This window comes from Podarcis pityusensis (assembly GCF_964106645.2).
Source record: "Podarcis pityusensis genome assembly, chromosome: 1".
Taxonomy (NCBI): Eukaryota; Metazoa; Chordata; class Lepidosauria; order Squamata; family Lacertidae; genus Podarcis; species Podarcis pityusensis.
The window spans coordinates 64,582,378-64,600,070 of NC_138028.1; the positions used below are offsets into that span (position 1 = coordinate 64,582,378).

General features: G+C 40.5%; 1 protein-coding gene across 3 annotated transcripts in view; it reads right to left on the bottom strand.

Annotated features, from left to right (window-relative positions):
• MPPED2 (metallophosphoesterase domain containing 2) overlaps positions 1–17,693 on the bottom strand; it is a 134,520-nt gene that overhangs the window by 111,885 nt on the left and 4,942 nt on the right. For all 3 annotated transcript variants that reach the window (XM_080984112.1, XM_080984114.1, XM_080984113.1), the window contains exon 2: positions 14,152–14,395. In XM_080984112.1, coding sequence (XP_080840238.1) covers positions 14,152–14,279 — 128 coding nt within the window. In that variant the 5' untranslated portion in view covers positions 14,280–14,395. The remainder of the gene's footprint in view (positions 1–14,151; positions 14,396–17,693) is intronic.

The following is a 17,693-nucleotide window of genomic DNA, read 5'->3' on the forward strand; positions in this document are numbered from 1 at the left end:
TAGGTCTGTATGACTAGGATAAACCTGAAGGTTTTTAGTTCAGCTTGCTGCACTTTTGTGCTCAAAAGCAAAAGACAACCTGATTATTTTGATTAGACTGAACATGTAACAGGCAGAGAGGTAAGAACAACTTGATCAGGGACTAAGATATCTTCCTTATTACAGACACAGGTATCAGGTATCCAGTGTTTGAAATTAGTCAGGCGCCAGGTGCATTTTGCACCTAGCTATTGGCCACTTGTGACCCAGGGAAGATGCCCGAGCACCTGGCGTCTCCACCATCAGACGGTGCATGCCTAAGGATCCTTGGATCTTGCCTGTTTTCACACATTAACAACACATCCTTTAGAATTCTATCCATGATATTTTATCTGCACAATCAGAATGCATTTGAGGAACCAAAAAGTTGCATTGAAAAACATGACTTTTGTGCCATCTGGTCCTCAAATGGCAACTGGGCATTCCGTTTTGGCAGTTTAAGGAGCCATTTGGCACAGAGTTTATATATCTGAGTTTCTAATATTTCAGATAACCTATTTGAATCAATAGCACATACTTAAATAGTCCCCCCCCCCCCATGAGCATGCAAACAAGGTTCATCTCTCAGGTGCCTCCAATGAAAGTTTTGTTAATATTTTAACAAATATATTCCTGTGAATATACTCCTAAATACTCCATTTGTAATTTTGGCACTTTATGCTACATTGGCAGACAGGGAAATATTCCAAGAGAAAATTCATTTCCAACCCCAAAGGGTTGATAGAACAGTGGTCTGATGTGATGTAAGGTAGTTGCTTATGTTCCGTGATAGAACTCAACCTGCTTAGTTTCACAAGAACGTAAGAGCTACTGGATCAGGCCAGTGATCCATCTGGTCCAGTATCCTGTTCTCAAAGTGGCCAACCAGATGAGCTTCTATAGCAGGCTTCCTCAACCTCGGCCCTCCAGATGTTTTGAGACTACAATTCCCATCATCCCTGACCACTAGTCCTGCTAGCTGGGGATCATGGGGGTTGTAGGCCAAAAAACATCTGGAGGGCTGAGGTTGAAGAAGCCTGTTTTACAGTGTTGCAGATTCACATGCCTTCTTCACACATTCTGCCTTCAACACACCTTTTAATCAGTATCATAACTTACACGTGTATTCAACATTCTGAGACTGCCTTGTGTGTACCTTTATGGCCTATTACTTGAGAGCTGGGGGAGGGATTAACAGCTAAAAAGGACATTTGTTTCTGACATAATAAACATGCATAAACTTGGTCCGTCTCTGATACCAGAACTCCAATAATGGCAAGCAATATTCATTTTCTCAACTGTACTGCAAGATTGCTTTCCAATGCATACGCAGACAGACAAGTGCAACTGTAGATGCACGATATGTGCAGAGAGTGATATTCTGTGCCTGTTTTCTTGCAAGTTGCTTTCTGGTTCTTTCAAATCAATTGTTCATCTTTCATCTTCTATTCATTTTGTTTCCAGCCTAATGCTCCCGTTGGCACTGTTCACCTGCAATTTTATTACATTTCTTTAGTGTTTTATTAGACAGGAGGTGTGGCTGCCTCTGTTGCCCTCCACATAGCACCAAATGAAACAGCATTATTTCTTTCTAATGTGACACAGGGTAAAACCATCTTCCAAGGTGAGGTTAGTTACATTTGCAGGAAAACATGATTTTTTGTCTCTGCCTACACTGCATACTGAATGGTGACATTTTATTGACTTCAAAGGCTTTGAGATCAAACTCTTAAATTCTGTCCTTGACAAAATAAACATCTCATAAAATACAGGGAGCTAAAGTCATTTAAAACTGGGGGGAAATTGACTAACCTCCTTAAAGAAATAAATTGGCTCAAGGCAATAGCTTGGGCACATACAATGCATACTTATCATTAAAGAAGGCCAATGTGCTTGTATCTCGTTACAAGTGAATTCTGCATACAAATTGAGGTGCATTTCTCTAATCTTCAACATGCCTAAATTGTAAAGGATCTTTTTACAAAATGCTCCTGCCATTAATGGGATCTAGCAAACTAAAAGACGGCAAATGTTCAGAAGAGTTAATTTTCTTAAAACCAATGAAAGCAGAAGTTGTTTTTCCCTTTTGCCTAGAGAAAATTGAATGCTCTACTTATGAACACGCATCAAAACAGTCCCCTTTTCCCAAGGCACAGAATTTATAGTAACAGATAATTAACAACAACTTGTGAAAACTCTATGAGTTAAAGGTCTTAGTTTTGTTGCCAAGCTGATGTATCAAATTCAGAGATAAACAAAGCGTATGCTTTTTCGCCATTAACACAGTGGCCGTGTCAAGATGGAGCAATGCAAAGTAGTCTGGCAAAACACAATCAAAGGTCACAGTGCAAAAAAATAATGCCCCTAGAGGATTATTATCTCCCTTTTAATGCTCATAGGATGTCTAAAAACTTGTATTGCTGTATTTGATCCGCACTGCCTCATTATAATGATAGCATCCCTAGTAGACAAAATAGTCTAGAAACTTTGCACAAACAAGTAAAACAATCTCCGAAGGATCCGAAAGCTTGGGTTGGCAATCTGATCTCTCATTAATTCCCTGGAAGTGCTTGTGCTAAGAAGTGTTCTGGGATTCCCCCCCCCCCACCTCAGTCAATCACAGCAATGTATTTGAAATACAAATTGCTACGCAGTGTTTACAAAACGAAACACGGCTCTTTCTCGAGACGAAAACTCAAGACAAAACGAATGCGTATTTACAGAGAGATGGCCTTTAAAAAGTTTGTTTAGTTTCAAGAGCTTTAGAAGTACCAAGCGTGGTGGGGCAGAGCCCCCTTTCCTATGCTGCTGCTTACCTAGACAGGGCTGGTGGCAGGGCAGTGCCAAGGCTGGGGCTGCACAGTCGTACTGGCAGGACTGCTGCTGCCAATGCAGTGTTCCTGCTAGGGTATCTTCGTGGCTTCAACCTCACTTCACCACTGCCCACCCATAGCCCCTTCCAAGTAACCAGCAGCGGGGTTTGGAAGGCGGCTTCCGCCACCCCACATACGACCAGAGCCGTAGCTAGGTGATCTTGCGCCCCTGACGGAACCGTCCAGATTGCGCCCCCTGGCCATTGACAAATTAGCTCTTCTTTCCACCTCTTATCCACCCATTCAATTCACCCTCTATTAAAAACCATTTCCTATGAGGCAATATTCAGTATTTTTATTTATAGGTATATTTATAGACATATTTTTAGCCGATTTAGCCGGGGGGGGGCTTGCCTGTGTCCCTGGCGGGCGCCTACCTCACCACCCCCTAGCTATAACTACTGCACATAACTACTGAAAAGCTGGTGCCAGTTTGAAGGCTTAGTCACAATGTCCGTGCCAACTCTGAACCCATAAGGAAACAGAGGGTTAACAAAAACCTTTCTCCTTTCCAGCGGTCTAGAATTGTAGAAACAAGGGAGAGAATGCCAGGGCACAATACATGACTTGGAGTCAGTTTTCAGCTGAAGAGCAGCTTAAACACAGTAAGCTTGGCCTTGTATTCTCTGTATTATAGACTGAAAGCTGATATACAGTAATAATGCTATTACTTCTCCACAAACTTGATATAGTGGTTAACATTTCAGAGTGATGTGCTGACCCTGCTGCTCCCAGTCACTGCGTTCAATTCTTTGCATCACACACACAGCAAATGTGGTAAATACTTTAGCAAGGCCTTCTGTTACAAATACTGCACATAATGTGCTTCCGACACCTTATGCACAAACACTCTCCTCAGCCTTCCCCACACTACTGCCCAACAGGAGGGAAAGCTGTCTACAGTGTGCTGAATGAATATATGTTATCAGTTCAATGTGCTTGCTGATAGAATAGTGATACTCTGCTTTGAGGGAACTGTCTATTTGTTTCAAAATGCACAAACAATACTCAAAAGAAATCAGTCAACATCTTTGAGAACCTTTGCAGCTCTAGTTTCAAGGAATGCCTGGGTAAAGAATGATAAATGCAAAACAGGGACAAAATTAAGTCTTACAAGATAGGATTGTATGCACAGATTAAAATGGAACAATAATGTTTTTGCTGGAAAATGATATGGCAATACATCCAAAATTGTAGGTCATTCCCATCAACTGTGAAGGCCGCTCCTGACCTCATGGGACACATCAGGATTTTTTTCAGCTGTGTTCAGGGTTAACACCTAAAAAATTGATGCTTGCTAGAAACTTAAAACATAAACCAATTCCTGAATCCTAATAACTCCAACTGGTTTTCACTTGCATACTTGCTAAACTCCATTTCCCACCCTATTTATATCGATTTTATCCTGCTAAATACCCACCATGCTCTAACCAATGGAGCTATCCAGGCTTGCCCATTTCTCTTAATGTGCCTATAGCTCTATCAAAGAATCAAAGAAGTGTAGAACTGAGGAGCATCTAGTCCAACCCCCTGCAACGCAGGAATATGCAGGCATCCCATAAGGGCACTGAACCTGAAACCTTGGCGTTATAGTTCCACGCTCTAACCAACTGAGTTATCTTGGCCAGGTGATTCTATTGTCCATATCAATTCCTATTTTTCTGTTTCTATGTTGCATGTTTCAAATACTTATGTACATAGGCCCTCAATCCAGAAACAACAATTAATGAGCCTACCAGCAGGCCAATGAAGCAAACTGTTTTCTTGAGCCCCTATCCCTAGGATGCCCAGCTTTATATTTGGAGATTTTCCTTTCACCCCTTGCCATACCAAGCGGACAGCACATCATAATAAAATTAAAATAATAATATTAATTTACATCCCGTTCTTATACTAAAAGTACTCAGAGTAGCATACAGTGTAATAAAAAATAAACTTAATATAATAGAAAGCACAAATGCAACAACCAATTTATAACATCAGTTCCAATCACACTGTGACCAGCTTAGAAGAGTGACACAGCTTTCACCTCCACGGACTTGCTGCTTATTCTGACCAGAGCAGAAGATGGAGGAGGAGGAAAAATTGCTATGCTGCCTCCAGGCTGGTGCAGAGAAGAGGCCCTATTGCAAACGTGATCAAAGCAGGGACAGCTGAGAATCTGTTTCCGACCTTTCCCAGCATCCAAAACACTGTTTTCCAGTAGCTTCTGCCCATTTGGGCAGGTTTCTTAGCGTACTCTTTGCCAGCAGGGCTCCCTCACTGGTGACAGAGAAGATCCAGGAAGGGCTGGCTAGCAGGACACCTCTGCAGCACAGGGGGCTGAATTGCCCTGTGTATAGTAATTGAGAAGATCCTTGAGGAACCTCAAAGGAGAGGAGTCTTCTTTTTAGATGCAGCAACACAACGTGTTTGTTTCAGAAATTAATGTCCTAATAACAGATGACAGCAGTCCAGATCACAACCCTAGCTGTGCTTTGCTCAGCAAAAAAATAAAGGAACAGTTACCAGAAATGGTTCCTCTATCTATTGAAGTACACGTAAACAAGAACTATTTCCAAAACTCCAGATGTCTTGGTCCTTAACCCTTCTACACCATGCCCTGCAAAGAACTGACAGAACTATTATGGCCATTTTACAAGCCCCTTGGAAATGTCATACAAAAGGAACTTGTCCCACACTCTTCAAAATAACTGTTTTGATGGTCACATTATACTGAGAGGTTGCATTATGAAGAAACTGGAGCTGGAAACTTTGAGTCTCTGTGCTCTGTTTTAAACAATCAGCACATCTCAGTTTTATTCAGTTCTTGCTATTCCTTTTCCAAATGAGGTTAAAAAATAATAATACATACTAGCTCTTTTTTATTCCATAAGGGCTTTTCTTGTCATACTTATGCATCTTTGTTTTATTAGTTTCTTTATCTCTCTATCCCTTTCTCCCTTGAGAACTATTATATATTTCAAAAGGGCTTGAAAAACTAATAAGGTCATTGTATTGGTTTATGATTATGTTTACTTGCTTCAGATGACACCTTGTAAATGAGGCCTTGTCTACCTCACAGGAAAATGAAAGGTTACTAGGTCAGGCCAAGTGTCCTACTTTGCAGAGGATGGTTCTTTATTTAAAACGAACCTCTTTCTCTAGAAGTCCTCTGTCTGATTCAAGTCTAGGTTAAAGATAAAGGACCTTAAGAAAATAGAGCAGGAACTTTGAAGTTGGCTGTCCACAGCACCTGGACAGAAGAATAAACATACAGGCCATCTGGCCACATGTCCCCACATTGTGGGATGGGTTGACATCATGTGGCTTTCCCAGTCCCACCCCTGATCTCATGGTCAGGATGGATTTCTGAGTCAGGGAAGCCTTCACATAAACACCTGCTGAATAATAGCTTCCTCTTACAAGGGAGAGATTGTTACTACTCACAAATGACCTCACAACCTAAAGCAAGTCCTCATCATCAGTAACAATGGAATAATGACCAGGCTTCCTCAACCTCGGCCCTCCAGATGTTTTTGGCCTACATCTCCCATGATCCCTAGCTAGCAGGACCAGTGGTCAGGGATGGTGGTAATTGTAGTCTCAAAACATCTGGAGGGCCGAGGTTGAGGAAGCCTGCTCTAGACAAATTAACCTCTGCAACAAATCCCAGTCCTAGCTCTATCCTTGTATTTACTCAAGTAACACTATCTATCTATCTATCTATCTATCTATCTATCTATCTATCTATTTTCTATACCACTTTATATTTTTAATAAAAAACCTCAAAGCGGTGTACAGCATATTAAATCAATAAAACAATAGCCGAGAGATGTTCCTCCGGCCTCATGAGGAGCCTCTTTGGTAGGTCTGGGTGAGTGTGGGCCCTGCCCCCTAGGCCAGCTGGAAAGGGCCTTGCGGGGAGCGGCCTCCACGCCTCACAGCCAGGCGATGTTCCTCTGGCCTCATGACTATCACAGGACATTGCAACAACAGCCATACTATCAAAGACTCGTCTACCTGCACATCTTCTAATGTGAAACATTTCATCATGCACCTGCACAGCTCCAACCTCACTGCTGCCGCACCCCGTAAGCAACAGTGCTGCCAGTGTTGGGAGGGTGACTGTGGCACAGCCCACCATGCCAGCTACTCCTGGATAGCTCACTACAGAAGGCAATGGTCCTTCTTTTCTAGTAAGGTATGATTTACAAGTCAATGAAATCCAAGAGACACTCTATTCCACTGGCGCTGTTTCAATTTAATACTTTAAAGCTGCAATCCTGTACTCATTCATTTGGAATGAAGACTTACTTTTGAGCAAGACTTACTTTTGAGCAGATATGTCACTTTCATAGATTCATAGAAGAGTTGGAGGGGACCACAAGGATCATCTAGTCCAATCCCCTGCAATGAAGGAATATTTCACCCAAAGTGGGGCTCAAACCCCACTGACCCTGAGATTAAGAGTCTCACATTCTACCGACTTAGCTATTCTTTAAAGCATGTGTAGGACTGCACTGTAAATATATTGCCTTCAAAAACAGGGAGAGAAATTTATTGAAACTAATCCTCCCTCCACAAAAAAAAAATATTCCAAGAAACTTAATTTCTGCAATCAAGTTGTTTCAAAAAGGATTTGGAAAAGAGGTATCAAATGTAACTATATTTTCACAAGTTGCTGAATGGCTGCTTCACAGCTGGCTCAGCCACGCTCTGTTTATTTTAATCTCCATAAATGCTGGTAGACTGAGAATCTGAACCGCAAATATGATTGTCATTGTCAAAATTATAGACTAAACTGACCTATTCATCAAAAATGTTGACAGTTCTCATACAGACCTGCTCTCCATTGTTATATTAAATAAAACCACAGGTTCAATAACTTTTTCCAGGTCTTCCTTAAAACATCAGAGTTTCGTTTCTTTTGGCACAAAGCTGGAAACTGGACAGAAAAGCTAGATTTGTGAGGGTGAAGTAATTTACTGCTATAAAATAAAAAGCGCAAAAGTAGATAGTGGATAGAAATGTATATGCGTATTCACAAACGTACACAAAGTAGAACACATACAACTATCTGAAGACTTCTTGTTAACTCCATGAACTTTATGTAAACATGGATTATTCTTATTCACTGAACAAAATAAGGAAGGAATTGTGCTGCATATATCATTCTCACTTGACCAATCTTTCTCTTGCACTTCACAGAAATTACCATATTTTTCGCCCTATAGGACACACTTTTTTCCCTCCAAAAATGAAGGGGAAATCTGTGTGCGTCCTATGGGGCGAATGCAGTCTTTCACTGAAGCCTGGAGAGCGAGAGGCATCTGTGCGCACCGACCCCTCTCGCTGTCCAGGCTTCAGGAAGCTATCTGCAAGCCTTTCGAGCCCGGGGGGAGTTCCCGCAGGCTCGCAAGGCTTGCAGGCGGCAGCCTGCAGCCCGAAGCGGCCTCCGGAGGACGCCCTGTGCTTCATGCAGCTGTCCGCAAGCCTTGCACGCCCGGCGGGAGTTCCCGCAGGCTCACAAGGCTTGCGGGCAACAGCCTGTTCTGTGGGCTGGGGTCGGGGGAAGCTCGGGCTTCCCCCGCCCCAGCCCCGTGGCTGGGGGGGGCAATAATTTTTTTAAATTCATTTCCCCCCCCCAAAAAAAACCCCCGATGTGCGTCCTATGGGGCCGGTGCGCCCTACAGGGCGAAAAATACGGTAACACACAGATTTGAATCCTTCCACAGGAAGATAGCACTCACGAAAGGAGGTCTTCTGTGGGTTCAATTCTTCTTCTGTGAATAGCAATGCTTTCTATGAATGGAGCAAAGAGTTAGGATTCAAGTCATATTTCTCAGAAGTCTAATTTCTTTCAGTAAATAATCTTAATTGGGACTGAAATATAAAAATCATTAGCTCCAACAAGTATTAAACTGGAGTGTAGCTTATGTAATCATCCTAACAGCTTCTTTGCCTTTAAGCCACGGAAAATAAACTGGCCTTGTTCCTGTATACTGTTCAAGATGCACTCACAAATTGTGAATAACCTTAATGAAGTTTCAGACAGGCTGTCCATATGGAACAGATTCCAGAAACAGACTGGAACATTAACATTATAATATTGAATCCCTCAATAATGTCATCAACATTTTAATGAAACCAGTTCTCATCTCAGCAGCCTCTGTGCAAAGATCTATGAGAAAGATTCCCATGAATGATAAGGGTGTTTGTGCAGTTTTTTTCTGAAATACATCAGTTTTGCTATTCAACTGAAGGGAGGATGGACCATTTGAGAAGACATGAGTTTTCACAGCTCATGGTTTATAAGCCAGACTTCTTGATATTTCACTAAAATTAAAACTCTAAAAAGTAGTTCCTTTTGATGAAAAAGATTATTTTAAAATAAAATTACAAAAAAAAAATCCTGCACAAATGAATATTATATGAATAAAAAAAGAAAACCAGATATAATCAGAAATGCTTTTTGGCTAGCTTTATCTGCTGGATTAGGATTTTTAAAGAAGAAAAAGTGTTATCCAAAATATTTTTCCAAAGCCATGTAACTGCTAGCATTACAGCCAATATTAGAAAGTGCAATTCTTTGCTATAAACAATTAATGATGGGATGTTCAGACATAGGATGCAGAAAGCCATTCAATACATCATTTAGAACTATGATTTCCCTAGAATGAGATACGATCCCCCTGTGGGCTGAGGACTTTGTGAATGAGCTGACAGGCTTCTAGCAGTGTTCGAGTGTCAGGCTGAAGCAGTATAGGAGGTTAATGTGAATTCACCAGATCAGGAATTAGACTTATGGGCCTTGAACAGAGAGAGACCAAGTTCCATTAGTTCTTCAGCAAAATACAGCAGTGACTCTCAATTTGAACACACTTACATGCTGGCTGCAACAGCTAATGTGAGACAGGATGGAATAAGGTGACCTCAGAGAAGTAAAAACCCAGCGTTAGATGAAAGATATTTATTTATTTCTAAAGGCACCCCTATGCATCTTTTTCCAGTGTTGTAGAACTACTCTACCTCATGGGACAATCTTCTTTCAGCAGAAAATATAGAATTAGTTGAAAACTGAACTGGCTGCAAAGCCAAGTAATCAAATGGGACATTTGACCATGAAGCAAGAGGCATCACGCTTTTAATTCACCACATGCTGTAAGTTATTTTGGACAAGGGGAACTGGGGACAAACTAAACACAATGCTAAACACAATAATGTGTGCTTGACATTCATTTACTAAACAGGAGTTGCATAATAATAATAAATAAACTTTTATTTCTATCCCATCCTCCCCGGCTGAAGTCAGGCTCAGGGCAGCTAACATCAGTGTATGTATATATATAGAGAGAGAGAGACAGAGGTAGAGCATGGGGGGACCGATCCAGATTGGGGCTGCAGTATGGGGAATTATCCCCCGCACACAGTCCCAATCAAGTACATGTATGAAGGCACCCCACTGCTGCTATTTTCCCCAGGAGAAGACTACCATTAGCATCAATTGTAGCTTCCTTCCTTGAGGAAATACCAGCCATAGGTGGCTATCCATATTGGGACCATGGCACAGACAAAAGGTTAAATCCTTCCCCTGCTCCCATTCCGGCCCTGCTATGGATGCTGTTCTGTCAACAAAAACAAGCACACAAGAGCCAATCACATTGTACAGTTTGGTCCTGTGTCTCACAGATTTCAAAATCCAATTATGATTGGGCTGCAGCCGATTTCCTGACTTTCAGTTTGTATTTCAATATACAAGTAGGCGGGTTGTCCAAGGGAAAACAATGTATAATAAGGTACAGGCTTTCTCTGCACTGAGTGCAGATCACGGCACCAAGCTCAGTCCAGAACTTTTTGTGTCTGCCATGAGATTAGAGCCGTCTGCAGCAAGGCAACTTAAAACTTACAGTTCTTATGAGCTCACTCACTGTGGACTCTGTATTTACGGAAATAAGCATTGTTAATGAAAGCCTGAGCGCATTTACACCCCCCCCCCCAAAAAGGCAAATTCTGCAAAAGCGAGAGAATAATTTGTGCAAAATAAGCACTTCAATTTGCAAAATAAGAGTTTTATTCCGTTGATACAGGAGCAGTCATTTTTAGGCTATCAAGGAATGCCTTGATACTGAAGAACCAAACCCAAAATGTATGCAATGTGGATGAATTTTTATCAACTCTGAACTGTGCTATCTCCCAACTTCACTATAGTTAGGGAACTAAGAAAACATTTTGCAACGTGGTGCTGGACGTAGACATAAAAGCTACACATTACTTGCAAACTCATCTAATAAAGCTCTGACAGTCTTACAAAAAAAAACCAGAAACGGCTTTAGAGTGGAATTATTTTGCACAGAAAGCAGGGGGAAATGGATGCTTAACTCTTTCACCACCATCTTTTTTTTTTTACAACTGAATTCCTCACTCAACTCAACACAGTATCTCCCTCATAGCGTTCCAGTTATGCATTTACCTTGCAAAGTATGTAATTTATCTTTGTGTGCTTAGCTTTGCAAAGCATTTAACCAGAACTCCACGGAGGAAAGGAGTGCTGTTTAGAAGAGTTAGGAGAGCTGCAGCAGAAAAATATCTAACATGCTTTGAGTTCCAGAAAAACTCAACCAACACCAACTGACATGGCTATAGTACATACATCTTCATGAAAGTAAAAAGCATCACTGCACCAAATAGTCAGTGCACACCTCAGGATTGCAGTAGATGGAAGTTGAAATACGTAAATGGGCAAGGAAAGACACTGGGTCAGAACGCAAGGCTAGTGATCCTTCCGCCAACCATAAGAACCAAAGCATCTAGTTTTGAACCTTTAATGGAAATTGCCTGTATGTTGTGCATTCATTAGTCACTTTTCCTAGAACAGACCCACAGAAATCATAGGACAAACCTGGTGTACTATGTGTCAACTTCATAATACTGTATATGGATTACTTATACTAACTTGAAACAATGATGTGTAGTCTAAAATAAATTGCTCAAAATGCTGCATCAAGATAATTTCCAAAACCAGGTGATATATATATTTGCTCAAAGGAAAGGTGATCTCATTCCATTTATTTTTATTTTTTTGTAGTTAAACAGTAGAATCCTAGACACTCAAACTAGGCTGAGCTTCAGCCTTTCAGGATTATAAATTTTCTTTAGAAAATTTCCCAATCCACAGCATTGATCAGATCAGCTTAACTATACTGAGAACAAGTGGTGTAGCTGGGTCTTAGAAAGGAATGCAATAATCAATCTACAGTGTGGATCTGCATTTCACATAACACCCTGTATCAGAAGGAATTATTAATAATCTCTTAAAGTAAATTATCTTTGTTACAACAGCTAAAGCTTTCCAGTTTCAGAAATGATGGCCTAAAACAGCTGCATGTTCCCAAAATCACAAATACAAAGTCATTCTAAAATATGTTGAATAGCTGTATTGTCCATTTCTGCACAGCAAATGCACCTACGATCAAATACAACAATCTGCTAAAAGTGGTTTTCAAAACAATGCTCTGGAATTTTTTCCTGGTTATTTCATCATTGCACAAGCCTATTCAATCATGCAGAAGGGAAACCATGAAGAGGGGGTTTGGTTTCTTTTTTAAAAACTGTATTCTCTAACCCTCCCATCAAACACATATACCCCACATCAAACGGCTTTTAAAATTTACACAGCTTTTAGAGTTTATTGCAATACAACATGAGAAGATTGTCTTCTTTTGGGGGGTGAAAGGGGGAACAAGAGCCCTGCCAGGTTACAACTCTAACTACATGTTTATCTGGTGCATAATCAAGGCTGCATTTTAAAAGTGATTAATGTATTTGCATTGGCATTTAACTTTTGTCCTTTTCTCTATGGTTGAAAAAAAGCTAACTTTCCATTCTCATTAACAAAGAGTTCTGCATAGCTCAAAGGCTGGCACACCTCACTCAGGGCAACAGGAATTGATGGAATTAAAAAAAAAAAAACTTTGCCCCCTTATCAGTTATTGAAGAAACATCTAATCTCTTAGAAGTATCTCTCTTCCAACGCTTTCAAATTCTCACTATGCAATGAATAAAAGACCTGACTCACCTTTGGTCAACATGAGGTCAAGAGGTGCCTCTTTTGTTTTATAATTTAACTTGTCCTTCAAACCATTAGGGAAAAAGGAGCTTATGTAAAAATTGCTCCTTTTAAAGATAGGACATCACTAGACAATAGGAAGGAAATCTGGAGTTTTAAGTCTTCACTTAGGTCTTAAAACATGTGAGTGTACACATGCACACACACAAACTGTGCCTGCACAAGTCCTTCTGTTGTCAGTGTGATCTCACAAGCCACAATACCAAAACATAGCAGGCTGAGCAGGGAACCTTTTGCTCTGCCTTTGTTGGTTTAAGCTCAGGCTATAAACATTATTTTAATGCAGTATTTGTATTTCTTGGGACTAATAGTTCAGCAGTCTTGAAATCCTTTGTCTTCCTTGTTGTAAGAGGAATGCAGCATGCGGCACACGTTCCCCTTACAACAAGGAGGACAAAGGATTCAGTGATCAGGAGACAATTAGTCCCAATTAGGCCTATTTCGCAGCTGAGTGCAAAGGGTGGGGGAAGGGTGTTCACATTTTCAAGAAATATGTCCCTCTGGCAAGTTCCAGTGAAATCAATAAAGCTACAAGTCTGTTACTAGGCCTGCAGCTCACATACAAAACTGGGCTGAGTTTTACCAAGCCTCTGACATCTGGAGCTCTTTGAACACTATTCTGTCCAATAAACCATGCAACAAATTTTGGATTTTTTTGTTGTTGTCACCTAGTTCATAACAGGGATTGCCATAACTCTAATAATTCCACACCCGCCATCAGTCCAAGGGTAGGCAACATGAACTTCCAGATCACTATTTATACATCCTACAGGCTAACATTTCAACTCTCCCCTTTCTGTTTTTTGAAAACGTTATCACAATAAATGTTAGAAGACTAGGAACAAGAAAAAAGAAGCCCAAATTCTTATTTTTCTACTCTCGTGATTACAAAGTCATCACAACTCTGATATGTTGACCTGATTTTCACTACCAGGAATTAGAAAACTGTAAAATAGGTGCAAAATATATGCCAACTTTGATTTGGCTTCCAGAAAGTATGCATAATTGCAAGCAAATTATGGAACTCAATTACAGCAAAATATATGGTTGTTTCATACCTTGATAAAACAGCAAGGTGGCACTTAATTCTGAACAAGTTTTCCATCTGTAACTTCCACTACATGAAGTTCAAAAATCAATAATAGTACTTACATGTGTACATGGGGAGGCTGGAACCTGCTCTGGTTAATGTTGTAGTGTGTGAACGCCTGGGTTGGATTTGAGCTGTATTCATCCACAGAAATGGTAACTTTGCCTTGTGAAGGAATTCCATGAGCCATCCTTTCTCTTTATAGACATGAGCAACTTACAACTTTCCAGAACAAAAGATGGGAGTGGGCATTGTGTTTCAGCCAACGACAGAAGCCAAATATCTCCTCATGAGCTCTGCAGACTTCTGGAAAAACAGAACAGTACAGAGATATTGATCAATTTGTAATGAGGGTTTTGAGTTCAGCCTAGCCTGTGATGGTTTCCTATGGAAATATGTATTGATCCATTCCTAATAACACTAGCGTGTAAACTCATTCTCTGAGTGTAGATCTTAATGTACCTGAAATGACACAATCCACATACAAAAGGGAGATATCAGCCCGTCCGGGGAAACTCCTTGGTTGGCAGAAGTAAAGAAAAATCTTAAAGACAAAACCCTAAAGGTTGGAGACTTCCAAAAACACCCCCTTAAGGAATGCTGGCTGACTGCTGGGAAGTGGGTATGGAAAGCCGCTGGTGAAGGACAATATAATGGAGTATCTTGGGAAAGGGTATGGCTGGCTGCTGGAATCCTGAACAGTAGCAGTCCACAGGGCAACATATTGTTTCAGGTTCAACTTGTTATACCCACATGGTATGCTGTCGCCATGCTTAAAGTACTTTACGACAGCATTTCTGTGACTTTGGAGGACAACACTGGCACCAAGTCTCCCTCTCCAACAAAGAAGACAGAGTTCTGACACCAGATATGGAGATTCAATGCCAATGCCACTGCAGAAGCATCTACAGCCCTGGCCCAACCAATGTTGGCGCTCCAGCTTCAGTAGGAACATGATAAGGGGTGAGCTGGGGAGGTTCAAGGATGTGCCAGGGAAGGTCTGGGAAATGGCTTAGATCCAAAGTGACATTTCCCTGACATGCACCCAGAGATTTGGAGACTAACTCAAGAACCTGCAAAACAGACAGAGATGTGCAAGAGTTCTCCTCCAATCACACTTCTACTCTGGGCAGTTAAACCACCCTCAGATTACACTTGCACACAGTAATCTTAGTAATTTTAGAAGACTCAGAGGAATTTTACTTTAAATTAAAAAGATCAACCTCTTCATAAATGCAAAGAAATGTAATTGCAACTGTAAAAGTTTCTGATATTTTTCTAAACCCACAAACTTGAACGCCTTTGGTCCAACATTCTCTCATTCCTACCCCTCCTCCCCTCTCACCCTTCCTCCAAACATGCATACAGTTGTTTTGTTGGTTCTCCTAACCCACCATAAAAGACAGCTCATCTAACATTTCCATGAAACAAAACAAAAAGATTCACCAATTCATTTATAAGTACTGTATTTCTTAAATTTAAAAATGCTATTTTAGCAGCATTGCAACATATCCACGTCCCAAATTTTACAAGGTCAATGCTCAAGCAACAGGGGATATTTTAGTCTCAGTAGGACATGATGGAGCTGGTACAGGCAGTGCTTTTTTTTCCTGGGGGGACACAGGGGGACGCATATCCCTAAACATTTTGTGAATTTAAGTTTGGCCTCATTGAGGGGCAGTATTTCAATATGAGTAGGAAAATGAGAGCACCCCTAAACATTTTTTAGAAAGAAAAAAACACTGGTAAAGGTATAGAAAAGGACAACCAAAGCAATCAAGTTGTTCAAGCAGTTTCTTGACAAGAAAAGGTTAAAGAGAATAAGAGTTTTCTTGTTTAGGAAAAAGAAACACTATTGATGTTCACAGGAAAGGAGTTTATAATGTTATGAACAACATAAAAGTAGTTAAGAGGTGTATTACAATACTAGAATCAGGCTCATCCAAAAATATTCACTGGTCCTGGGGTTAAGGCTAGCCAAAATTATGCATTCTAAATGCAGTGAATAACTAATGCATGATAGCTGAGGGTGTATTGTTATTGTTTGTTATTATAGTGTACATTTTTGGTTTTTTATATTATAAGCTGCCCTGTGATCTTCAGATGAAGGGCTGTATGGAAGTAAATAAATAAACAAAACATGTATATTCAGAGGCATTATAGCACAGAGGCAAAAACAAGGTATAGGGATGGTTATGCGTATCCGTAAGCATCTAGCAACCCATTCATGGTTACAAAATACTGGAGAAGATGGACCTGGAGATGGTCCATCCATCAAGCCAATCCATATGGCCTAAACTAAAGAACGGGAGCTACAGAAGAAAGATTGCTTTCTACTATTCTGTATACCCTATCATTCCTAAATTTCTGTTCATTATTTAAGCCAAAGAAATGTATAAAAAAGCAGAAATGGACAGTTCTTTATGCTCAAAATCAATTATAATTTACTACTGTGAGTTATACACTTCTATTATTTAACACAACCTACATGTTTCTAGCCATTTGCTTCATTCCTTCACTAAATATCATTATTCTGGTCAAAAAATTAGTAAATATCTGCTAGCCCTTTTGAATGTTTCAGCCATGAAGGGGCAACTCAAGTAGGAAAGAGCAGTGGATATGCCCCTTGAATGTCGTCATCCTCACACAGATCCTTTGAGCTTTCCCATGCTGTAGTGTAACTTTTGCATTGAGGCCTTTTCTACTTGTGAAGGGTAACTAAGAACTCTGGAAGATCAGGATTCTTATTTACACTGGAAGCTCCACTAACAGAAAAGTCCCCATCTATCCCCCCCCCCTTGAAGAATTTATACTAGAACACAGGGAAGCAGGCAGGATGCATACAATGATAAAGGGCTAAAGGAATAACCCTACAACCCTTTTCTGCTTGTGTTGCCTCTTCACTGTTGTGGCACCATTAGAAGACTTGTGAAGCACTTCTAATCCTTCCATTATGTCAAACTGCTTTCTGCATTTGAAATCTCTCAAAATAATTCTGATTAAGTCTTCATCCAAAAAACCCCCTGCTATTCTAATGCACTCTGTGAGCACCTTCATTAAGTCACCAATTTCCCTGTTCCCTGGTGAGGTTGATGGACTTCCTTCCATTCCCTATCATTGACACAAATGTTTAAATCCCGGTCCTGCCATTAGAAAAAAGGAGTTACGCAACCTTCAAGTATATGCTCATGATAAACTGAAGGCGAACAGACTGAGCACAAACTTGAAAAGCAAAACTTGTAATTCCCATCCTTAACAATTTAATACCAAAAAGATCTGAAATGGTTCAAGATAGGTTCCCCCCCTCCCCCAGATTTTGGTCATGATCCACCTTCTAGGGTATGTTTAAATCCAAACAGATAAATCGTTGTGCATTCTCAGGAATACCAAAAAAGGTAACACTTACATTCATATACCAGTGCTTGCTGTTCCTATAAATTAGGTGCTTCCTAAAATTGATACAGAAGTATAGAAAACCAGCCTTTGTATTTACAATCAGCTATACTACATAGAGGTGCTGCATTGTTTCTAAATAAAAATAGGACTTGCTAGATGTAAAATCAAGTATCTGGAGCCTCTACATTGCACCAATATTAAGATATGA